The sequence below is a fragment of the Hemiscyllium ocellatum genome, chromosome 17, assembly GCF_020745735.1.
Source record: "Hemiscyllium ocellatum isolate sHemOce1 chromosome 17, sHemOce1.pat.X.cur, whole genome shotgun sequence".
Taxonomy (NCBI): Eukaryota; Metazoa; Chordata; class Chondrichthyes; order Orectolobiformes; family Hemiscylliidae; genus Hemiscyllium; species Hemiscyllium ocellatum.
Window position 1 is genome coordinate 56014317 of NC_083417.1, and position 25276 is coordinate 56039592.

General features: G+C 42.3%; 1 protein-coding gene across 2 annotated transcripts in view; it reads left to right on the forward strand.

Moving 5' to 3' along the window:
• Positions 1 to 20790, forward strand: part of pllp (plasmolipin) — a 41996-nt gene extending 21206 nt beyond the window's left edge. Inside the window, exons 2-5 of one of the 2 annotated variants that reach the window (XR_009645583.1) lie at positions 5320 to 5496; positions 12064 to 12186; positions 13610 to 13848; positions 20739 to 20790. Coding sequence is in view for 1 of the 2 variants with exons in the window: in XM_060837769.1 (XP_060693752.1) it covers positions 5320 to 5496; positions 12064 to 12186; positions 13610 to 13729 (420 nt within the window). In the remaining variant the exon portion in view is untranslated. Of the gene's footprint in view, positions 1 to 5319; positions 5497 to 12063; positions 12187 to 13609; positions 15679 to 20738 lie in introns of those variants that run through there. The other variant, XM_060837769.1, reaches the window with a different exon arrangement.
• The last annotated feature ends 4486 nt before the right edge of the window (positions 20791 to 25276 follow it).

Here is a 25276-nt window from a genome sequence, read left to right on the forward strand (position 1 = left end):
GAGATGTCTTAAAGCCAAAATGCACATACAACAGCAAAAGTTAAATATAAAGTTCCTATGAAGAGAATTTTGGAACATTCAGTAAAATGTTCATATTGCCTTTTCCCCAACCCAGTCAGTTCTCATTATGCGTTCATTTACAAACTTGCTTCAGGGCACAGAACATTCAAACATTCATCAGTAATGAGATGGACAATGTCCTCCAATAATCTGCAAGCTCATGAAAATAGGTTGACTGTGTTGTAAAACAAAAATGATACTGATGTACTGGTCACAGTTTCCTCAAAGAGGGACCCATATTCTAGCCTTCTCCCCATCTCCACATTTCCCATCTCTGGAGGGTGAATGCGGAAGAGCTTGGGGACTTATCACCCTTTTGTTCGTCTCCAGATGTCACCATCTATTGAAATCCTGAGTACTGTGGCTTACAGATTGGGATCAGTAGAGCACTTTGCCAATTATTGCTCCTCACACTGCAACAAGCATCAACAATACCTTGATGACATAGGATTACATTTCATTCAATTTTTTATAGTGACAAGGGAAGCCTATTGAAGCGTGTCATGCACTATGACAACACATTATAAAGCAAACAAAAATTGGAACACTGAATCATTGTCAATCTGCGACAGTGAAAACAATGGAAATGCAGCAGTGAGAATGGATCAGCCCTTTAAAACAACAAAGCGCACTGTACAGCTATGTACAATTCTTCCCTTGCAAGGATTCACAAATGCTAATTCATTTAGGGTAATATTAACGATTTCTTGTATCTTGTTCTAGAATTCTTGTTTTGAATTGGATTTGAATTTCTTGAATTTGTTCGCTGTTTTGAATTGCTCTTTCCTCTTCCCAACACTGTCAGATTAATGCCAATTCTAACTCTGTCGCTAACATCAGTGAGCTCGAGATTGAATCTGGAACCTAAGCCTATACCTGAAAGTCAAATCAGGTTAGGTATTCCTGTAGTGAACCACCAGAGAACTATAAAGAATACATAGCGATGGACTGCGGATATCTTCAAACTAGAACTCTTTGATTAGTGACAATTGTTCTCAAAGTGGGATAACCTTTTGACCACACTTTCTAACTTAAAAAAATTGTTCTTGGGGTGTGGGTGTTGCATTTATTGCCTTTTACCTATTAGTCCTGGCCAAGGTGGTGGTTAGCGTTAAAACTACAGCAGTCTCTGAAGTATAGAGATATTCAGTGTTAGGGAGGGAGTTTCAGGATTATTTTACCCAACAACAATAACTATTGTTCCAATTCAGGATTGTGGAGGGGAACTTTGCACGTGAACACCACTGCCTGGAGCTGCTGTCCTTGTCCTTGTAGATGGTAGAGGCTGCAAATTTAGAAGGTGCTGTAGTCAGTTACTGTAGGTCATGACACTGTGTCATGGCAAAGGAAGTAAATAGTACCATGTCTACTGCCAATCAAGCAGGCTGCTTTGTCCTCGATGGTGTCAAGCTGCTTGTGTATTGGAACTGCACCCATCCTGGAATATTCCATCACTTGTAGATGGTGGACAGGCTTTAGGGAGTCAGGAGGGGAGTTACTCGCTGCAGAATTCCTAATCTCTGATCTGCTCTTGGAGCCACTGTACTTATGTCTTATCCAGTCCAGTTTCTGGTCAATGGTAACCCCAGGATGATGTTAATTGGGCAGGGGTGGGGGGAGCTTAGATTCTGTCTTGTTTCAGATGGCCTTTTCCTGGCACTTATATGCATGAGTTTTACTTGCCACTTATCAGCTCGAATCTGCATATTATGCAGGTCTTGCTGCATATGAACATTAATTACTTCTGAGTATCTGAGGTGTTGTGAATGGTGCTGAACATTGTGCAATCTTCAGTGAATATCTCCACTTCTGACCTTGTGATGAAGGGGATTCATTGAAGCAGCTAAAGAAGTTTGGGCCTAGAACTTTACTCTAAGGAAGTTCTGGAGCTGAGATGACTGACCACCAACAACCACACCGATCTTCTATCTGATAGCAGAGGTTTCCCCCCGATTCCCATTCACACATGATTTCCTTCGCCTCCTATCGTTGACAGTTATTCTCCTCCCCCTCTGGAATTCTGTTCTAGTCCATGTTTGGACTGACAGTGTAGTGAGGTCAGGAGCCAAGGACCCTTGGTCGAGCCCTAACTGATTGTCAGTGACCAAGTCGTTATTGTAAATCTCTCGATAGCACTGTTGATGAGACCTTCCATTATTTTTGCCAATTATTGAGAGTAGATTATTGGGGTGGTAACTGGCTGGATTGGGGTTGTTCTGCTTTTGTGTACTTGACATAACTGGGTGATTTTATCTTAGCCTGCCTGGCACCCTCTCCTCATTCCTGATGAAGGGCTTATGCCCAAAATGTCGAATTTCCTATTCCTTGGATGCTGCCTGACCTGCTGTGCTTTAACCAGCAACACATTTTCAACTGATTTTCCACATTGTCAGGTAGATGCCAGTGTTATCTTCAATGCTTAGACCATTGAGTATCGGAGTTGGAATGTCATTTTGAGGTGGTATAGGGTGGTGGTGAGGCCAATATTGGAGTAGGGTGTAAGGTTCTGGTCACCTTGCTATAGGAAGGATATTACTTAAACTGGAGAGGGTTCAGAAAAGATTTACAAGGATGTTGCCAGAACTGAAGGATTTGAGCTATAGGGAGAGGCTGGGACTTTTCTCACTGGAGCCTAGGAGTTTGAGGGGTGACCTTGGGTTTATAAAATCATGAGGGTGCCATAGATCAGGTGAATAGCAAAAGTATTTTCCCTAGGGTTGTGGAAGTGGGGCCTCTTTCCTTTACTCCATAGTCAGTCCGGTGTCTGTGGGGATTCGCCGATTGCTATGGTGGTCTCTCTCCAGCAGGATCTGAAACTTCAAAGACCCAGAATGCTGCACTAGGGCAATTCCATTGCAAAGAGTGTGCTGAACCGAACTCACTGTTTATAGCCTGACCTGTCTTCAGCCCCAAAGGGTTGGTGTCCAGAATTGCAGTGAGCTCACAGCGAGGAGAGTGAAAAGGAAAAGAGCCCCAATAGCTGGCCATGCTGTCCCCTTTTACCCTTGCGATTCCAAAGGGTAGGCTGGCTCTGCCCCTCTCCAGTGATTGCTGGGGCTGGTTTAATCTCATGGTTCATGGAAACAAAAGGGTCGATACCATCCCAAGTTTACTTCATGAAGCGTCCCAAACTGTTCTCAGGTTAGAGTAAATTGTTATCCCACTAGATAGGCTCCATTGTTCACAGTTTTGGGGCTCGTTCCCATTTCTATGCCTGTCCCTTTAAACAATGTCTGGCAGGTGCCATTTTGTTGGTCGAGTTGCCTCATACCTCTGAGGATCTCTGTCCCCAGAAGAAGGTGTGCCCTTATTCTGGCAGGCCTGCTGGGAAATCCTGCCTGCACAGATGCCAGGTTGTGACTAGTTTTTCACAAAAGGCCACTTTCTTTCAGTCTTTCCTTTTTTTAAAACTGGGGATTGCCCTGAAACTGCTGCAGGGTGGACCGGTTCAAAACTAGGGGGCATACCTTTTATGATGAGAGGGATTTCAAAGGATCCTGAGGGGGATCTTTCTCATACACAGGATGGTTCCATGTGGAATGAACTGCCAGAGAAAGTGGTGGGTTGCAGACACAGTTATAATATTTAAAAGACGTTTAGTAAGTACATGCATAGGAAGGGTTTGGAGGGATATAGACCAAACATTGGCAAGTGGAACTACTTTAGTTTGGAAAACTTGGTCGGCATGGACAAGTTGGACCAAAAGGTGTATTTCTATTACTCTGTGGCTGGGGGAACGGCAAGTTCTGGGGTAGGTGTCTTCGCTACTATTAATGGGATGTTGTCTGGGCCCAGAGCCTTTATAGTATCCAGTGCCTCACTCTGTTTTGTGATACCATGTGGCATGAATCAAATTGCTTCGATATTGGGGTCAACTGGAAGAGGTGCTGCACTGAAATAATGTGACTGCGTCTTTTAAAAGAACACCTAATAATGAATGTTTTACAATTTTCAGTATTCCCCTCAACACACAAGCCCAAAATGTACATTTCTAACAGATTATATATCACTAATGGTAATGGTTTTCCTGCTAATTAAAAGCAATTTGTGTTAACCTGCCTGTGATGGTAAAGGGAGGATTCTTAACTTGTCCTAGAACTGATCTGGATGCTCTAATAGTGGAGTTGGAGACCAGGCTTTGTTAGGATAAATGGAACTTCCCTGTTTTTATTTCCCTTGTGCTCTTACTTGCATCAAATATATAGACAGGATGTTTAAAAAAGACATTTGCCTTCATTGTTCAGTCCTTTTGAGTGTATGAGTTGGGAAGTCCTGTTAAGGTTGTACAGGACATTGGTGAGGCCTCTTCCAGAATACTGTGTCCAGTTTTGGTTGCCCACTTATAGGAAGGATATTATCAAGTTGGAGAGGGTTCTGAAGAGATTTTCCAGGATGTTGCCTGGTATTGAAAGTTTTTTGGTTATGAAAGACGAGGACTTTTGTTTTCACTGGCAGTTAGGAGGTTGACAGGTGACTAGATTAGAAGTTTATAAAATAATGAGAAGTATAGATAGTTAAGGATAATTGTCTTTTTTCCCTAAGATGGGGAATTTTAACACTGGGGCACATTTTTCAGGTGAGAGGAGAGAGATTTTTAAAAAAAAACATGGCAGCGAATGTTTTACACAGAGAGCGGTTCATGTGTGGAATGAACTTTGGATGTGGGTACAACCACAATATTGAAAAGACATTTGGATAGATACATGAATAGGAAAGGTTTTGACAGAAACAAGCAGGTGGGACCATTTTAGTTGGGATTGTGTTCAGCATGGACTAGTTGGACCAAAAGATCTGTCTCTGTGCTGTATGACTCTGAGAAGTACTCTGCTTTTAATGGTTCTGGTACAGTGACAGCACTTTAATCTCTGTTCGAGCTGTGGATGGGGTCTCACTCTAAAGGTTAAGCACCAAATCCAGATTGAAACTCCAACATTGAACTGCTAGTGGTGCCATCTTTGGAACAAAACATTCATCTCACATAAATGTAAAAGGACTCATAGCCCTGCTTTGAAGAGAAGCAGGAGAGATATTTTTATTGTGAGGATCCTGACCAAAATTGGAACATCAACCAATCTGCTGAGAACCTATTACCTGAGAATTTGCTCACTGCTGTTCATGGGAGCATGTAATGTGGAAAATGGCTGCATTTCCTACAACATGACCTTTCACAAAAAGTACTTGTTGATCTGTGAGCATCCGGAGGGAAGGATGCTATTTAAATGCAAGTTCTTTCTAACAGCTTTGTTTTGTTTTGTACAGGCTTTTGGCTTGCTCGTGTGGGCATTGATTGCTGGTTCAAGAATCTCACACGGTGATGCTGCATTCGGATGGGTGATCTTTGTAGCTGTAACCCTATGGATACTCACCATTGTTATCTTTGTCTTCTATCTGCTGAGGCTGACTCCGAAACTGCCAATGGTTCCATGGGCTCATCTGGTAAGTTTCAATTTAAACAGCAGCACCTTTTCAGTGTAAGTGATGTTCTAGGAACAAGTGGCATTTGTCACAATGGTGAACAGACAACACATTGCACACTTGGTTTCATCACTTTTTCAGTTCTCTACTTTTTAAACCTTTGTTTCAGGATACAAGTCATTTGTCATTCTGCAAAAGTAAGCCTAGTGAGTGGTAGGGATCAGGCCAGTGCCATTAATATCTTTGGCACTTCCCATTCACTTTCATTCCTGATCGTCACGTAAACAGCCAGAAGTGATAATGAGGACCGATTTAAGCACAACTTATGATCTATATACAGCACCTGGGCTCCGAATGGGAGCAGATTTCAGCATTAACTTCCAAAGGGGAATTGGCTACATTTTGTTTTGAAATGAAGAAAGTTGCTGGGTTTTGAGACAAGATAATGGACTAATTGTATCTGTTTCTTTTAATCAAAGATCCAGCACAAGGCATGTTGGTCCAAATAGCCACCAATCAGAATGTTTTCACCTTTTTATCATCAAGGATTTTGTTGCCTGTTCTCTGGTTTATCATGCACTACCCAAAATGCATTGCTAAATTTGTTTATCTTTGTATTGTGGTGTTTGATGCTCAAAGGAGTTTCCCGCCTTGTAGGTAACAGAGCAAAACCTTGGCCCCAGATGGTGCATTCTCATTTTGACTGCATTCTTTGGTAACAAACAAGAAGTTCCTGGCAAAACTCAGCTGGTCTATCAGCATCTGTGGGAAGAAAGCATAAACTTGTTTGCCTTCTCCCATTTTGGTCTGGTTGAAAAACTGTTGCCTTTATTATAGCTATTGTTCTCTGGCTATAGTTTAAAATACTATGTACAGTGTAGAGAATATGAGATTGGCTGAATATAGTAAGTGGCCTTAATGAAGGAGCTATTAGATGGACATGGGGACCTCAGGGCAAGGGTAAATAAGTTTTTTTTTATAACTTCTGCATCTCTGGCAAGTATTCTCCCAAAGAACACTTTCAAGACTTCCCACATTTCCAACTAAATGAATTAGAGTCTTGGATATCTCCAAACTGATTTCATCTTAAAACACAGTCACACTCTTGAAGATTTCTTTTTTCCCAGTGGATGAGTTTGTTTCCAGCTTCTCTCCCCTCCCCCATTTCCCCCCCCCGGTACCAAGTTGGGTGGGAGGGTGAACTGTGACAAGAACGCAGAGATCCTTCAGCATGATCTGGACAGAGTGGGCAATGCAATGGCAGGTGCAGTATAATTTTAATAAATCTGAGGTTATTCACTTTGGAAGCAAAAACAAGAAGGCAGATTACGACCTGAATGGCTGGCTGTAAATTGGGAAGGGGAGAGTGCCACAGGACCTGGGTGTCACTGAAGGTGAGCATGCAGGTGCAGCAGGCGGGAAAGAAGGCAAATAGTATGGTGGCCTTCATTGGGAGAGGTTTTGAGTACTGGAGCTCCAGTTGCTGCAGTTATGCAGGGCCTTGGTGATTAGATTAGACTTAGTGTGGAAACAAGTCCACACCGACCTGCCGAAGCACAACCCACCCATACCCCTACATTTACCTCTACCTAACACTACGGGCAATTTAGCATGGCCAATTCACCTGACCCGCACATCTTTGGACTGTGGGAGGAAACCGGAGCACCCGGAGGAAACCCACGCAGACACGGGGAGAACGTGCAAACTCCTCACAGTGCCTGAGTCGGGAATTGAACCCGGGTCTCAGGCGCTGTGAGGCAGCAGTGCTAACCACTGTGCCACCGTGCCGCCCACAAATGGTGAGGCCACACCTAGAATATTGTGTGCAGTTTTGGCCTCCTTTTCTGAGGAAAGATGCTCTTACTCTCAGGGGAGTGCAGTGAAGATTTACCAGGCTGATTCCAGGGAAGGTGGGACTGACGTTTTGAAGAGAGATTGACTGACTGGGTTAGGATTGTTTTCACTGGTGTTTACACGAGTGAGTGAGGGGGTGGGGTGGGGGGGGGGGGGGGGGGGGGGTGGTATCTGCATTGAGGCTTAGAAAATCCTAACTATCTGGATAGGGTGGATGCAGGGAAGATGTTCCTGAAGGTCAGAGTTCACAGTCTGAGGATTTGGGGTGGATCATTTTGGACAGATGAGACCGTTCTTCACCCAAAGAGTGGTGAGCCTGTGGAATTCATTACCACAGGAAGTAGCTGATGCCAAAACATTGAATGTATTCAAGACATGGCTAGATATAGCACTTGGGGCGAATGGGATCAAAGGTAACGGGGAGAAAGCAGGATTAAGGGTATTGAGTTGGACGATCAGCCATGATCGCGATGAATGGTCATCTCGTGTTCCTATCCTCTGTTTCAGTAAGGTAGAATGCTACAGGAAAAGCTGTGTAGATGTGTTACCTTTAGGAAAGGGAGGCCGGTAGTCCAGGAGTCTCCTGTGACTATCCCCATCTCAAAAATAAAAAGTATGCTGCTACGGAGAATACAAGGCTTATAGACTCTCATGGGAATGTAGCACTGACAGTCATGTTACTAGTACTGTGATTGGCTCTACTGTAAAGAGGGGTATGTTGGGTTCTAACCAATTGATTTTGTGATGAAGGACTCAGTGGTCGGGGGGCACAGATTGACATTTTTACAGCTGACAGTCAGACATGGTGTATTTGCCTCCCTTGTACCAGGGCCAAGGATGTCTCTGAGAGGGTGCAAAATATACTCAATGTATCTATGACCAGCGACATAGGAAGAGAAAAGCATGCAGTCCTGCTGAGAGAATGGAGGAAGTTTAGGCAGGAGGTTAAAAAGTAGGTACTAAAGGGTAGTAATATCCGGATTACTCCTGGTGCCACGTGCTAGTGAGAGTAGGAATAGCAGGATAGAGCAGATGAATGCGTGGCTGAGAAGCTGGTACAAGGGAGAAGGATTCACCTGTTTTGGATCACTGGAATCTCTTCTGGGGTAGAATTGACCTACAAAAGAAGGACAGATTGCATCTGAATTGGAAGGAGACTAATAGGCACTGACATGGAGATTTGCCAATGCTACTCTGGAGACGTTAACCAACTAAGGGAGTGGAGTGAACCAGAAAAGTTAGCAAGAAAGAGAGAAGTCTGGGGCCAGTACAGTTGAAAAGTCAAGCAGTCAATGCAGGCAAGAGCAAGGCAGCAAACAAGAGAGAACTGACAAATTAGACTGCATTTATTTGAATGTAAAATACCTTAGTTCTGGAAAGTGTGAAAATAGATAAGTCCCCTGGGCTGGATGGGATTTAATCCTAGGATTCTCTGGGAAGCCAGGGAGGAGATTGCAGAGCCTTTGGCTTGATCTTTGTCATCATTGTCTACAAGAGTAGTACCAGAAGACTGGAGGATAGCAAATGTCCCTTTGTTCAAGAAGGGGGGTAGAGACAGCCCTGGTAATTACAGACCAGTGAGCCTTACTTGGGTTGTGGGTGAAGTGTTGGAAAAGGTAGGATTTATAATCATCCTGAGAGGAATAGGTTGATTGGGGATAATCAACACTGTTTTGTGAAGGGTAGGTCGTGCTTCAAACTTTTTTATTGAGTTCTTTTGAGAAGGTGACCAAACAGGTGGATGAGGGTAAAGTGGTCGATGTGGTGTATATGGATTTCAGTAAGGCGTTTGATAAGGTTCCCTACAGTAGGCTATTGCAGAAAATATGGAGGCGTGGGATTGAGGGTTTGGATTAGAAGTTGGCTAGCTGAAAGAAGACAGGGTAGTGATTGATGGGAAATGTTCATCCTGGAGTTCACTTCCCAGTGGTGTATGGCAAGGATCTGTTTTGGGTCTACTGCTATTTGTCATTTTTATAAATGACCTGGATGAGGGTGTAGAGGATAGGTTAGTAAATTTGCAGATAACACGAAGGTCGGTTGAGTTGTGTTTAGTGATGAAGGATGTTGTAGGTTATAGAGGGATGTAGATAAGCTGCAGAGCTGGGCTAAGAGGTGGCAAATGGAGTTTAATGTGGAAACGTGTGAGGTGATTCACTCTGGAAGGAGTAACAAGAATGCAGAGTACTGGGCTAATGGTAAGGTTCTGGTTGTGTAGATGAGCAGAGTGATCTGTGTCCAGGTACGTAGATACCTGAAAGTTGCCACATAGGTTGATAGGTTGGTTAAGAAGGCACAAGGTATGCTAGCTTTTTTTTTGGTAGAGGTATTGAGGTTTGGAACCATGGGGTCATGCTGCAGCTGTACAAAACTCCTGGCGTGGCCGCATGTACAGTATTGCGTATAGTTTTGGTCACCGCATTACACGAAGGATGTGAAAGCTTAATAAAGGGTTCAGAAGAGATTTTCTAGGATGTTGCCTGGTATGGAGGGCCGGTCTTTTGAGGAAAGGCTGAGGGACTTGAGGGTGTTTTCATTGGAGAGAAGGTTGAGAAGATTATAAGATAATCGGAGGGTTACATAAGATGGACAGTGAGAACCTTTTTCCTCTGGTGATGGCCAGCACAAGTGGGCATAGCTTTAATTGAGGGGTGATAGATATGGGACAGATATCAGAAGCAGTTTCTTTACTCCGATAGTAATAAGGGCATGGAACGCTCTGCCTGCAACAATAGTAGACCCGCCCAACTTTAAGGGCATTTAAATGGTTATTGGATAGACATATGGATGAAAATAGAATAGTGTATGTTGGAGGGCTTCAGATTGGTTTCACAGGTTGGCACAACATCGAGGGCCGAAGGGCCTGTACTGCTCTGTTCTGTTTTATTATATCAACAGAATGCTGATCCTGAAATTTTGTAACTGAAAACATGCATCATGACACAAAAAAAGCCCTCAAATGGGGCACATTGAAATCTCAACATGTTTAAAACCCTACGAATTGCGTCCTGCACCATAATGTCAAGGCCTTTAAATATCACATCATTCATTTGTCCAGTTTGAGTTGTTGGCAAGTTATTTAATACTTAGTACAGAATGTCAAACCATATGTTTTTTTTTGTCCTTTTGTAATAAGGGCAGATTCTCAGAGTACCTAACACTTGTGCTTGGAGAAGCTGGCCCTGTATTGTGGAGAGACTTTATAATAGTTATAACCCCATACCAGATTGTGACTCAACATTGACTCTCCTGCTCCTTGGATGCTGCCTGACAGGCTGTGCTTTTTGACTGATTCAAAGGGCCCAAGTTTGGAACGTTCCAGAATGATCCTTCAGCATGTGTTAACCTCACTGGGATTACAGCTTCACCGAATCTTATCCAGCTTAGATTCTGAGAGTTAGCTTTCATTGTGGCAAATTTCAGACTTTGGCTTGTATCTTTTTAATTCTGGATTTGATGAAAGAGGCTTGTGACCAGCAGTGTTCCATGGGAATCAGTGCTGGGTTCACTTTTGTGTCTCCTTTATATAACTGATTTGGATGGAAAGATAGGAGGCATGTACGTTTGTGGTATAGTGCACGATGAAGCAGGTTATCTAAGATTACAAAGAGATCTTGATCAATTAAGTCAATGGCAGATGGAGTTTTGATTAGATTAGATTAGATTCCCTCCAGTGTGGAAGTAGGCCCTTCTGCCCAACCAGTCCACGTCAATTCTCTGAAGAGTAACCCACCCAGACTCATTTCCCTCTGACTAATGCCCCTAACATTATGGGCAATTTAGCATGGCCAATTCACCTGACCTACACATCTTTGGACTGTGGGAGGAAACCAACATAGACACTGGGAGAATATGCAAACTACACTAAGGCTGTCGCCCAAGGCTGGAATCGAACCTGGGACCCTGGTGCTATGAGGCAGCAGTGGTAACCACTGAGCCACCGTGCCATATTTATCCAGTTAACTTGGATAAATGTGAGGTATTGCATTTTGTTAAACCAAGGAGGTAGAATTTGTACAATTTAAAAGTAGGGCCTTGGTTAGGGTTATGGAATACAGAAACTCAGAGTGGAGGATTTTAAGACTGGGGACATTTTTAAGGTGAGAGACAGACAGATGTCTTTTTTTATATAAAAAAAACCAAGGGGCAAATTTTTTACAGTAGTTCATGTGTGGAATGAGCTTCCAGAGGATGTGCGGGCAGTTACAATGTTTAAAGATATTTGGATAAGTACAAGAAATGTTTGGAGGGATATGGATCAGGCAGGTGAGACCAGTTTAATTTGGGAATGTGGTCGGCATTGATTGATTGATTGGACCGAGGGGTCTGTTTCCGTGTAGTGTGACTCTGAGGAGATTTCAAAGAGAGCTGGTTATAGATTGAAAAGTGAAATTAGAGGCTATGGAGAGAGTGCTGGAGAATGGGAGTGAGATGGGTAACTCTTCTGAGAGCTAATGCAGAAAAAATAGGTCAATTGGCCTCATTCCTCCTGTAAAATTCTATAATTCTAAAAATTTTTATAGCTGGAATTTACTAAATGGTGACATGCCCCAGGATTTTAAATCCTTAATTCTCTTTCCCTTAAAGCAGATGTTTGGGAAGGGGCATGTCGAATGCATATTTGATTACATTTGTGACAATACACAGATATTCCTAGTCGATTCAAGATTCTTTTAAATATACTGTAGTGACCTGCAGCTTGTGAGAACCTGTTTTATCATCTTCATTCTGCAGTGTCTGTACTTTAACTTGGGTGCTACAGTTCTGTACTTAACCGCCTTCATTACCAATGCATCATCTGTTGACCCAACATCTCTTAAAGGGACTTACAGATACAACAACAGAGCAGCTGCTGCGGTGAGTGTATACATGTATTTTAAATTTTGGCTTTTATTGTTTAACGTGATTGGTGTTTTAATTTATTAATGTTCAAAATGTTAAAATCTGACATTAACAGTAATGAAATAAATCTTATTAATCTTGATAATAGGATAAACAGTACATTTCCTTTCTTGTTTGTTATAACAATCTTGCTTGTTATTTTTAATGGCTCTGTTTTTATAAAGCTGTTCAAATTGAACAGCAAATAACAGCTGTTTTTTTTTTCTGGTTTCTATTGTCAGTAGGGACAAGTCATAAGACTTGCAGGGAACTGAGTATATTCCCTCTTGTATCAAGATTCAAGTGTATAATGTCCTTTGTACCAACCATGTGAAGCAGCAAAGCCTGTAGACACTTGATCACTACAGAAATAATTTTGTGGTTGATTTAACAGTCATTAGTCTATTTTTAGTAAAGTGATGTATGTTTGCTAAATGTAGCACAACATGATTCCTCTTTCATTAGATGATTTAAGTTTTCACGTTCAATTGAATGTTGAAATTAAAGATTGCTCGTTGCCAAAACTGAACTTCTTCCTAAGATAAATATCCCCTTAAATTGGCCTGAAAACTTGAGGATTTGTTACCCTCGAACTAATGTTGGCTTGCACAGTAATCACAGTTTCTGTATAAGTTCAGGAATGGTCATGATCCTAGTCTGAGAGGTGTATGTATTTGAGAAACATAGGAGCATGAACTCTCTATATTTAGCACAGAGTGCTTCACATTTGGTGGACCACTACTGATTTGTACCTTCACTCTATTTACCAGCTTTTGATCCATATTCTTCAGTACACTTTCCAAGAAAAGTCTGTTGAGGCTCAGCCTTGAAAATTTCAATGGGCTGGACACTGACTGCCTTCTCAGTGGAAGAAGTCTAAATTTCAAATATTCTTTGGCAGGGGCAGGGGTGGGGAATGCTTTTTGATTTCACTCCTAATAAGCTGATTCTAATTTCAAGATTCTGTTCTTTCTTGCCCACCAAGGGACAGTTTGTGTGTCATTTTCCAGTCAGAACGGTAATATGAAAAAACCTGAGACATGGTATCTGCTTGGTTTTTTTTAATCCCCAAAATAAAAAGCTGAATTTTAGAAATTTTAATACAGAGCATAATTGTTCTAAATGTACCTGTTGAAAAGTGCAGTTACACTGTAAGGTTCTACTTTTTTTTTATTGGTTGCAACCATAGTTTCTCATACAACTGAAATAGTAAATAATCCTAAATGTGCTGTTAGGACCTATTCATTTTACCATATGAGTTAATCACTGAAAAGTGATCTTAGTTCTATTTCCCCACTTGCTTCACTTGCCTTCCAGCATGTCAGCAGCTTCTGGGGAGTGGTGGAGAAGGGAAGTCTGTTTTCTATGTTGCTGGGTTTAATGATCTGTTTTTGCTCAGTTCTTTGCAGGTGTGGTGATGATATCGTATGGGATAAGTACTTTCCTCTGCTTCCTGTCAATGCGAGGACAAGGTAGCAATGCAGCAACAAGTCAGGCAACTGGAAGTAATTCAGCATAAGAGTTTTGAATCGAGCTGGAGGTTACAACATATTCTGCTATACACTTTTATTGAAATAAAACAGATTGTGCTGTCCCAGCGATTTCCAAAAACATCTCCATTTCCAGCTCTTCATTGAGGTTGGTTACAGTCTTTAAATACACTGCAGATACCAAGGAGCAGAATACACCATCTTGTTTTTGTTTTGGATTTTTGACTTCTTGATAATGCAACCTTGTGTAAGGTTTGCCCTGTTATAATACTTCACTAATAATATCACCAGTTTTGACTTTTACATGAAGCATTTATATGATGTGTAATCAAACTGCATGGAAATGAATCGCATCACCTGCATTTTGGGGTATTTATTTGCGCAATAGTCCCGAGTGCTGTTTAAACACCTTTAAGGCATAATGCACATTGACTACTCCAAATTGGATAAAGGTGGTGTAGTGCTTGACTGGATAGTCCAGGAGTTGGATCTGATTGGCTGGTTCTGAGTTTGCTTATCTAGGGCAGAAACACTTGAGCTAGGGAGGGATGGGGAACCCTAACTGATCCTGATCACCATCTGGTAACACTTGCTGTTTTATATTAGTGTTGGTAGGCCATGGCGACACAGCCTGCCAGTGCCCAGTATTGTAACTTCACAGATAGAGTGGAATATCAGATTGGCAACACTGTCTAGAGTGGGTGGAGATTGAAAATCCAACTGTACCTTCTACAAAATGTGAGGAATATTTGCCATCAAGTGTGCAGTACAATTCAAAGATACTTGTATCATCAAGGAGTAAAATGCAGGTTTTTCAAATTGATCTTCCAAGTCCCTCAGAATGCAGAGAATTTTCCAACACTAGAGCCATTTACTGTCACTGAACAAACTGCTTTAATCACTCTCAGTTTATCCATTAGTTTGGAGGTGTGAACTACAGAGATTCTACTCACTCTAGAAATTAGTTTTAAAGGAATTAAAACTATTGTGAACTTCACACAAAGGTTTGGATCACACTTATTGTTCTTACTGCTATCATTAAACCACTGATGACAGTAGATATAGTTCAAGTGCATTGGAGTTCTAATGTTTAAAGTCAAGACTGTCGAGTGTAGGGAGGTAAGATGAGGTGGGATTGGGAGGAGACAGAGGGGCAAGGGTGCTAAAGTACTGCTGAGATGCTGATCTCTTCTATTGTGGAGGTACCTGAGGAGAAATTCAAAGTTTCAGTGTGCCATGGCCCTAATCTATGATTGACATGTGGCTCAGGAAACATCAGCCACAGCAGAATACAAACTCTTTTTTTGGATATTTGGTATCATTCAAAAATAAAATGAAACAAACCAAGGTGCTTAATCTGAAAACAAAAAGACAGAAGCATAAACAGGTTGGTCAAAGCAGAGTCTTGAAAGGAGAGGGAGATGAACAGGATGGGTTAAGGGAGGGAGTCCAGAACATGAGGCCCTGGTGGTGAAGCCATGCCTGGAAATGTTGGAATGAGGAAAGCATTAGAAAGTAGACCAGAGCCAGGGGAACACTGAGAATATGGTGTGAGGGGGTCAGAGGGCTGGAGGAGATGGATTGATTTTTGTGGGGTTCAGTGAACAGAAAATGAACACTTTTTGTCTGTATCACTAAAGTGTATGGCTCTGCAAGTGTGCATGCTGCAATTTCAAAACTTAATATAGGGCAATGGGGAAGAAAAGTTAAATTGTGCAAAGATCGCAGTAGCGATATTCCAAAATAGATTTGGGTTTCTGCTAGCTTAGAGTCTAAAACCATTGTATTTATAGCAGCAAAACTTTTACTTCAAAATGTGGGAACTTGGTCAACATGAGAAATTACTATTTCAAAGCAGTCCTCATTTGGACAGGTCAGCTGTAATGTTGTTCAAGTGCTCCTAGTATTATAAAAATGTACCTACTCCAGTATGTGTATTATATATTTACAATTTGTTTTTCTGTATTTCATTTGTTAGTTTTAAAACCTAAAACAAACACTTGTGGTTTCTGCAGTATATTGATTCTAATTAACACAACTATCTAAAACATTTTTAAAAATAGTGCACTGACATTGTTTGTAAATAACTTCCTGAATTATAGCTAATGTATAAAATTCCTCATTTGTTTATGATTTTTAATGTCACAACGTTCTAATAAAAAAAATTGCCACAAACCTATGGTTGTGTTTTGTGTTGGTCAAAACTAAAATCTTGTTGACTTTGTTCCCTGTCTTTGCCCTTTTTGCTGTGATTGACTACATTATGGGGTATGCTGATGGGGCTGAAACTCCACTGGGTGGGCCATTTATAAATACAAGCTGAGAAATTTAACTGCAGGGTATGATCTAAAACAGTCCAAGAATTTCTCTCCTTCTGTTTTGAACAAAGGTCACTGGATCAGGAATGGGAGCCCTGATCAATTTTCTCTTCCCTCATCCAAAGCTGCTGAGCCCAGGTATACATAGATACAACCTTCTATCCTAAAAGTGTGCTATCTATCCCCATTGATGAGGGTATTTTATTTCAAATCTTTTTCAAAGGGTCTTGTGGCACAGTGGTAGTGTCCCTACTTCTGGTCCTGAAGGCTGGGGTTCAAGTCCTACCTACTCTAGAGATGTCATAACATGACTGAAGAGTTTGATTTTTGTGGGAAAGATCGCTACCCCCTCACCCAGGAGGCCAGAGTTCAGCTCGCAACACCTCTGGAAGTACATAATATCGCTGAACAGGTTGATTAGAAAATGCTTATGAGAAACTCCTGTTGCAATTTGCTGTGTTTTGATGACTGACCTCCCAACTGCAATTAAATTTGAAAGATCTTGCATCAAATTTTGATCTGATCTGCAAAATTGTGAATCTACTTCTGTACACTGTGTAGTCTCTCATTTCTCAATTACTACATTAAAAAGCATAGTTACATAAAACAAGGGTGTGGAGATGTTGGTGTTGAGCTGGGATGGAGAATGTCATAAGTCACATGACACCAGGTTATAGTCCAATAGGTTCGTTGAATTCTCAGGCTTTTGGAGAGCTGCCTCATTGTCATTCCATCTGATGAAGGAGCAGTGTTTCAAAAGCTTGTGATTTCAAACAAACCTGTCAGATTATAACCTGGTGTATAGTGACTCCTAACCTTGCCCTCCTTAATTGGAAATACTTCTGTGCTGCATTAAATACGTAATACAATACTTGAATCACAAAGAAGTAAAATGCAGGTTTTTCAAAACTGATCTTCCAAGTCCCTGAGAAAGAACTTTCCAATGCCAAACCCATTTACTGTCACTGAATAAACTGCTTTAATCACTCGGTTTATCAATTAGTCTGGAGGTGTGAACTACAGAGACTGAGGAATTTGTGTGTACAAGAACACTTTCTGGTTCAGTATGTGGATGTACCTACTAGAGAAGGTGCAAACCTTGACCTACTCTTGCGAAATAAGGCAGGGCAGGTGACTGAGGTGTCAGCGGGGGAGCATTTTGGGGCCAGCGACCATAATTCTATTCGTTTTAAAATAGTGATGGAAAAGGATAGACCAGATCAAAAAGTTGAAGTTCTAAATTGGAGAAAGGCCAATTTTGACAGCATTAGGTAAGAAATTTCAAAAACTGAGCACAGGTAAAGGGACAGCTGGAAAATGGGAAGCCTTCAGAAATGAGATAATGAAAGTCCAAAGAAAGTATTTTCTTGTTGGGGTGAAAGGAAAGGCTGGTAGGTATAGGGAATGCTGGATGACTAAAGAAATTGAGGCTTTGGTTAAGAAAAAGAAGGAAGCATGTCAGGTATAGATAGGATAGATCGAGTGAATCCTTAGAGTATAAAGGCAGTAGGAGTATATTTGAGAAAAGTCAGGAGGGCAAAAAGGGAACGTGAGATAGCTTTGGCAAATAGAGTTAAGGAGAATCCAAAGGGTTTTTACAAATACATTAAAGACAAAAGGGTAACTAATAGAATATGGCCCCTCAAAGATCAGCAAGGCGGCCTTTGTGGGGAGGCACAGGAGATGAGAGAGACTAAATGAGAATTTTGCATCAGTATTTACTGTGGAAAAGTACATGAAAGATATAGAATGTAGGGATATAGTTGGTGACATCTTCAAAAATGTACATATTACAGAGGAGGAAGTGCTGGATGTCTTAAACACATAAGTGGATAAATCCCCAGGACCTGATCAGGTGTACCCTAGAATTCTGTGTGAAGCTAGGGAAGTGATTGCTCGACCCCTTGCTGAGATATTTGGAATTAGGGCAGCACGGTGGCACAGTGGTTAGCACTGCTGCCTCACAGCGCCTGAGACCCGGGTTCAATTCCTGACTCAGGCGACTGACTCTGTGGAGTTTGCACGTTCTCCCCGTGTCTGTGTGGGTTTCCTCCGGGTGCTCCGGTTTCCTCCCACAGTCCAAAGATGTGCGGGTCATGCTAAATTGCCCGTAGTGTTAGGTAAGGGGTAAATGTAGGGGTATGGGTGGGTTGCGCTTCGGCAGGTCGGTGTGGACTTGTTGGGCCGAAGGGCCTGTTTCCACACTAAGTAATCTAATCTAATCGATAGTCACAGGTGAGGTACTGGAAGACTGAAGAGGGCTAATGTGGTGCCACTGTTTAAGAAAATAGGTAAGGACAAGCCAGGGAACTACAGACCAGTGAGCCTGATGTCATTGGTGGGCAAGTTGTTGGAGGGAATCCTGAAGGACATGACGTACATTTGGAAAGGCAAAATCCAATCAACATGGTTTTGTGCATGGGAAATCATGCCTCACAAACTTAATTGAGTTTTTTGAAGTAACAGAGGATTGATAAGGGCAGAGCAGTAGATGTGATCTATATGGACTTCAGTAAGGTGTTTGACAAAGTTCCCCATAGAAAACTGGTTGGCAAGCTTAGATCTCATGGAAGACAGGGAGAACTAGCCATTTGGAGACAGAACTGGCTCAAAGGTAGAAGACAGAGGGTGGTGGTGGAGGGTTGTCTTTCAGACTGGAGGCCTGTTACCAGTGGAGTGCCCCAAGGATCGGTGCTGGGTCTGCTACTTTTGTCATCTATATACATGATTTGGATGTGAGTATAAGAGGTATAGTTAGTAAGTTTGCAGATGACACCAAAATTGGAGGTATGTGGGCAGCTAAGAAGGTTACCTCAGATTACAACAGGATCTGGACCAAAGGGCTGAAAAGTGGTAGATGGAGTTTAATTTAGATAAATGCGAGATGCTGCATTTTGGGAAAGCAAATCTTGGCAGGACTTAATGGTAAGGTCCTAGGGAATGTTGCTGAACAAAGAGACCTTGGAGTGCAGGTTCATAGCTCCTTGAAAGTGGAGTCGCAGGTAGATAGGATAGTGAAGGCGGTGTTTGGTATGTTTTCCTTTATTGGTCAGAGTATTGAGTACAGGAGTTGTGGGGGCATGTGGCTGTACAGGACATTGGTTAGGCCACTGTTGGAATATTGCGTGCAGTTTTGGTCTCCTTCCTATCAGAAAGATGTTGTGAAACTTGAAAGTGTTCAGAAAAGATGTACAAGGATGTTGCCAGGGTTGGAGGATTTGAGCTATAGGGAGAGGCTGAACAGGCTGGGACTGTTTTCCCTGGAGCGTTGGAGATTGAGGGGTGATCGTATAACGGTTTATAAAATCATGAGCGGCACAGATATGGTAAATAGACAAGTCTTTTCCCTGGGGTCAGGGAATCCAGAACTGGAGTGCATAGGTTTAGGGTGAGAGGGGGAAAAGTTATAAAAGAGACCAAAGGGACTTTTTCACGCAGATGGTGGTAAGTGTATGGAATGAGCTGCCAGAGGATGTGGTGGAGCCTGGTACAATTGCAACAATTAAAACGCATCTGGATGGGTATATGAATAGGAAGGGTTTGGAGGGAAATGGGCCAGGTGTTGGTAGGTGGGACTAGATTGGGTTGGGATATATGGACGGGTTGGACTGAAGGGTCTATTTCTGTGCTGGACATCTCTATGACTCTAAACTGCTTCCTAGAGCGAGTAAAGGAATTAAAACTACTGTGAACTTCATGGATCATGCTTATTGTTCTTACTGCTATCGTTAAACCACTGATGACAGTAGATATAGTTCAAGTGCATTGGAGTTCTAATGTTTAAAGTCGAGACTGTCGAGTGTAGGGAGGTAAGATGAGGTGGGATTGGGAGGAGACAGAGGAAAAAATGAGGTCTGCAGATGCTGGAGATCAGAGCTGAAAATGTGTTGCTGGAAAGGTGCAGCAGGTCAGGCAGCATGCAAGGAACAGGAAATTCGACGTTTCGGGCATAAGCCCTTCATCAGGAATGAGGTAAGTGTAGACAGAGGGACAAGGGTGCTAAAGTACTGCTGAGATGCTGATCTCTTCTATTGTGAGGTACCTGAGGAGAAATTCAAAGTTTCAGTGCGCCATGGAGCCTGGGTACCTGGCCCTAATCTATGGTTGACATGTGGCTCAGGAAACATCAGCCACAGCCAAATACAAACTCTTTTTTGGATATTTGGTATCATTCAAAATAAAATGAAACAAACCAAGGTGCTTAATCTGAAAACAAAATGTCCAAGTCCCTCCCTAAAAAGACAGAAGCATAAACAGGTTGGCCAAAGCAGAGTCTTGAAAGGAGAGGGAGATGAATAGGATGGGTTAAGGGAAGGAATCCAGAACATGAGGCCCCGGTGGTGAAGCCATGCCTGGAAATGTTGTGATGAGGAAAGCATTAGAAAGTAGACCAGAGCCAGAGGAACAATGAGAATATGGTGTGAGGGGGTCAGAGGGCTGGAGGAGATGGAGTAACTTTTGTGGGGTACAACAAGACAGAAAATGAACAATTTTTGTCTGTATCACTAAAGTGTACGGCTCTACAAATGTGCATGCTGCAATTTCAAAAGTTAATATAGGGCAATGAGGAAGAAAAATTAATTTGTGCAAAGATTGCAGTAGCGATATTCCAAAATAGATTTGGGTTTCTGCTAGCTTAGAGTCTGAAACCATTGTATTTATATCAGCAATGATTTTACTTCAAAATGTGGCTTCTGACCTTGCCCTTTTTTTAATGCAGCATAGAAGTACACCCCAAGGCATTTCCCAGCAGCACAATCGAAGACACTCGGACATTTGGATTACTACAAACTGAAGCCAAAGGATGGACTAGAGAGAGTCTAGAAGGCCCTAAATGTGAGGGGCCTGCCAGTGGTGTAGTAAAGGACAAGATGTTGGAGAAATCAGTGCAACCAAAGCATGATAGCAGGTTAGACATAGCTACAGAAACAGCATAGGTTGAACAATTCAGAGGCTGAAAACTATATACTCAAGGGTGCGGTGAATTAAACACTCTTCATTTTAAATAACGCACATATGCTTGTGAACTGATATTGATGGTGGGGAATAGAAATAAAATAGCTATTTCAATCATTTCACCAAAGTACTGCGGAGCAAAAAAATATTCCCCTCACTGGCCTAGGAAAACTGATGGTACCAACCTTTAATAAATACTATAGAATATAATGTATTGGCTGCTCACAAGGCTAGCAACCATAGAGATATCAATAGTTCCTACTGACCTATTCTGCCAACCTGAACTATGATAGCAGGTGAGGTCATAAAAGGAGGAAACTAAAGTTCTGCATGCTTTCAAACTGTATTTAACAATTTACATTTCCTTACCAATAGCTGTATTTTTTTCTCTGCTAGTTAAAGCAAGCAATGTTTATACAAACCCAGACTTTAGACATGCTTGGGAAATATTGTCTTACAGCACTGGCATCCTGATTTGGGTGGTACTCTGATCTGATGGCTATGTTGTATCTTAGACTTATCGAAAGAACTGACTTTCAGCAGTAACTCCAAAAGTGTAAGGCTAGGCTTATGGACCATGTCAATGTGAGTAGACTATGATCTAGTGGTATTACTGCTAATGTTCTGGGGACCTGGGTTTGAAACCTGTTACAGCAAATGATGAATTTGAATTAAAAAAAACCCTCAAATTGAGAAACTATTGATGGCCAGTAATGACCTCCAGGGAAGCAAGGGCAGACCTGCCCAGAAAGCCCGGCCTCTAGCACTGCCGATGAAGATGACAGTGAAGACGAACCAGCTGATCAAGGAGATGGAGATGCACCTCCTTCAAAAAGGACTAGGAAACAATGTTGACTTACCATCTGAAATTGTCTAACTGTTCCAGTTTGTTTGAGGTGCTGCAATGATGACTTAAGTCACCAGTTTAAATTAAGGCTCCTCTTCATGGCTACTCAACTTTTTCTAAGATATATTTAAAAGTGGACAAGCTTGTTTCTTATGTAAACCATAAAAAGTGACAGTTCTATAATGTTCTTGTTTTTTTCTTTAGAGAAAGTGAAGTCTAGGTGATGAGGACAGATCTCAATCAGGCAGTTCTTGAGTAAATACATTCTTGAGTGAAAATTTGAATATTTAAAAGATTTTCAACAATTTTAACACAATGCAGGGATTCTCTAAGTAATTAAATCTGCAGTTTATCCATGTTCCCACAGAGAGGCACTGTGGGCCAAGGTGAGGCCTAGATGATTGCTGTTAGTTTTTAACTATGCCGAAAAAGCAGTGTGAGTTTGTAATTAGATTTCTTCATTAAAATGACTTTTAATCACGGCAAAAAAAAGACCTCCAGGGAAGGAAATCAGCCATTCTTACTTGATCTGGCCTACAAGTGACTCCAGACCCACAGCAATGTGTCTGACTCTTAACTGCCCTCAAATGGCTCAGCAAGTCACTCAGTTGTGCCAATGTGTACAAAGTCTCAACAAAGTGAGACTGAATAGACCATGTGGCATTGACCTTGGCACCAGAAACAACAGCAAAAACAGCCTGTCAACCTTATAAATCCTCTTTACTAACATCTGGGGTCTTGTGCTAAAATTGGGAGAGCTGACATAATCATATTCATGGAATCATACTTTACAGACAGTGTCCCAGACATCACCAGCATCGTTCCTGGATATGTCCTGTCCCATTGTGGCAGCTCAAGGGTATAATTTGGGACCGAGATGCCCTGAGAGCCCTTAACATTGCCTGGACACCATGAAGCCTCAGGTTAAACATGTGCAAGGGAACTTCCTGAATACACATACCTTCCTCTCTCTGCTGATGAATCAATATCCTCCATGTTGAACTACACTTAAGTACTGACAGTGACCACTGCACCGTCCTGTGGAGTTGAAATCCTATCTTCATATCAAGAATACCCTCCATTGTATTGAGTGGCACTATCACCATGCTAAATGGAACTGACATCTAACAGATCTAACAAATTAAGACTGAGCATCCATGAGGCACTGTAGACCATCAACAGCAACAGCACTGTACTCCAGCACAATCTGAAATCACGTGACCTGGCATATTCCCCACTCCGCTATTACCATCGCGCCAGGGAATCAAACCTGGTTCAAAGGAGAGTGCAGGAGGGCAGGCCATGAGCAACTTTGGACATACCTAAAAATGGAATGTCAAGTCAGTGAAGCTACCAAATACCAAACAGGATAAGCAACAAGTGATAAATATAGCTGAGCGATCCCAAACTCAAAGGAGAAAGTGAGGACTGCAGATGCTGGAGATCAGAGGTATAATTTGGGACAGAGTTGCCCAGGGAGCTCTTAACATTGCCCAGACACCGTGAAGCCTCAGGTTAAACATGGGCAAGGGAACTTCCTGATTACACATACCTTCCTCTCTCTGCTGATGAATCCTGAAGAAGGGCTCATGCCCGAAACGTCGACTCTCCTGCTCCTTGGATGCTGCCTGACCTGCTGCGCTTTTCCAGCAACACATTTTCAGCTCAAACAGATCAAATCAAAGTTCTGCAGTCCTGCCACAGCCAGTCGTGAATGGTGGTGGACAATTAAACAACTCACTGGAGAAGGTGGTTCCACAAACATGCCCATCCTCAATGACAGAAGAGCCCATCACTTCAGTGTAAAAGATAAGGTTGAAGCATTCACTGTGATCTTCAGCGAAAAGTGCCAAGTGGATGATCCACCTCTGCTTCATCCAATGATTGCCAACATCACAGAGACCCAGCTGCAGCCAATTTGATTCACTCCACATAATATCAAGAAACAGTTGGAGGCGCTGCAAAGACGATGGGTCCTGACAATAGTACTGAAGATTTGTGCTCCAGAACCTGCTGCTCCCCTAGCCAAGCTCTTCCAGTATAGTCCCCAGCAACGTGGAAAATTGCCCAGGTATATCCTGTAAACAAAAAGCAGGACAACTCCAACCCGGACAGTTACTTACCCATCGGTCTACTCTCGATCTTCAGTGAAGTGATGGAAGGTATCATCAACAATATTGTCAAGCAATAACCTACTCAGTGACGCCCAGTTTGGGTTCTGCCAGGGCCACTCAGCTCCTGACCTCATCACAGCCTTGTTTCAAACATGGACAAAAGAACTGGGTTCCAGGGGAGAGGCGGGAGTGACAACCCTTGACATCAAGGTTGCAGTTGACTGAGTGTGTTATCAAGGAGCCCTAGCAAAACTGGAATTAATGCCTATTGGGAGCAAACTCTCCACTGGTTGGAGTCATACTTGGCACATAGGGAGATGGTTGGGCTGACAAGTGGCAAGAACCATTTGTGCCACACAAATACCAGGCAATGATCATCACCAACAAGAGAATCTAAACACTGCCACTTAACATTCAGTGTTACCATCACTGAATCCTCCCTCCATTACCAACATCCTGGGAGGCTTACCATTGACCTGAAATGCAACTGGACCTACCATAAACACTGGTTACAAGAGCAGGTCAGAGGCTAGGAATACTATGGCAAGTAACTCACCTCTTGATCCCCAAAGCCTATCCATTAGCCACACATCACAAGTCAGAAGTGTGATGGAATACTCCCCACTTGTTGAGATGGGTGCAAATCCAAACACACTCCAGAAGCTTGACACCATCCAGCACAGAACAGTCCACTTGATGAGCATGACATCCACAAACAAGCCCACTCCCTCCAGCATTGATATTCAGTTGCATTGTGTGTTTTGCATAAATTCATTAAAGATCCTCCTTCCACACCCACGAACACTTCATCTAGAAGGACAAAGGCAGCATATACATGGGAACACCACCAACTGCAAGTTCCCTCAAAGCCACTCACCATCCTGACTTGGAGACATGTTGCCATCCCTTCACTGTCACTGGGTCAAAATCCTGGAATTCCCTCCCTAATGGTATTGTGGGTAATGTGACAATGTGGGTTCAAGAAGGCAATTCATTATCACCTTCTCAAGGGCAACTAGGGGTAGGCAATAAATGATGGCCCAGCCCACAATGCCCACATCCCTTGAATAAATTTTTAAAAATGCTGGCATTGGACGAGATACTGGCATCTTTTTTTTGTCATAAGAAAGTTGAGTGACTCCATCTTTGCTATCCAGACCAGGACTTCACTTTTGTTTGTTGCAAATGCAACTTTTACTTCCTCTCTCTCACTGTCCAAGGTCTCAAACTTCCCTTCAAGTGAAGCAGTGATTCAAACATACTTCGTCAATGTCCTGCCTACAACGTAGTCTCCTCTTCACAGGGAAGACCGGTTTTGCAGAGTACATCCATTCAGTCTGC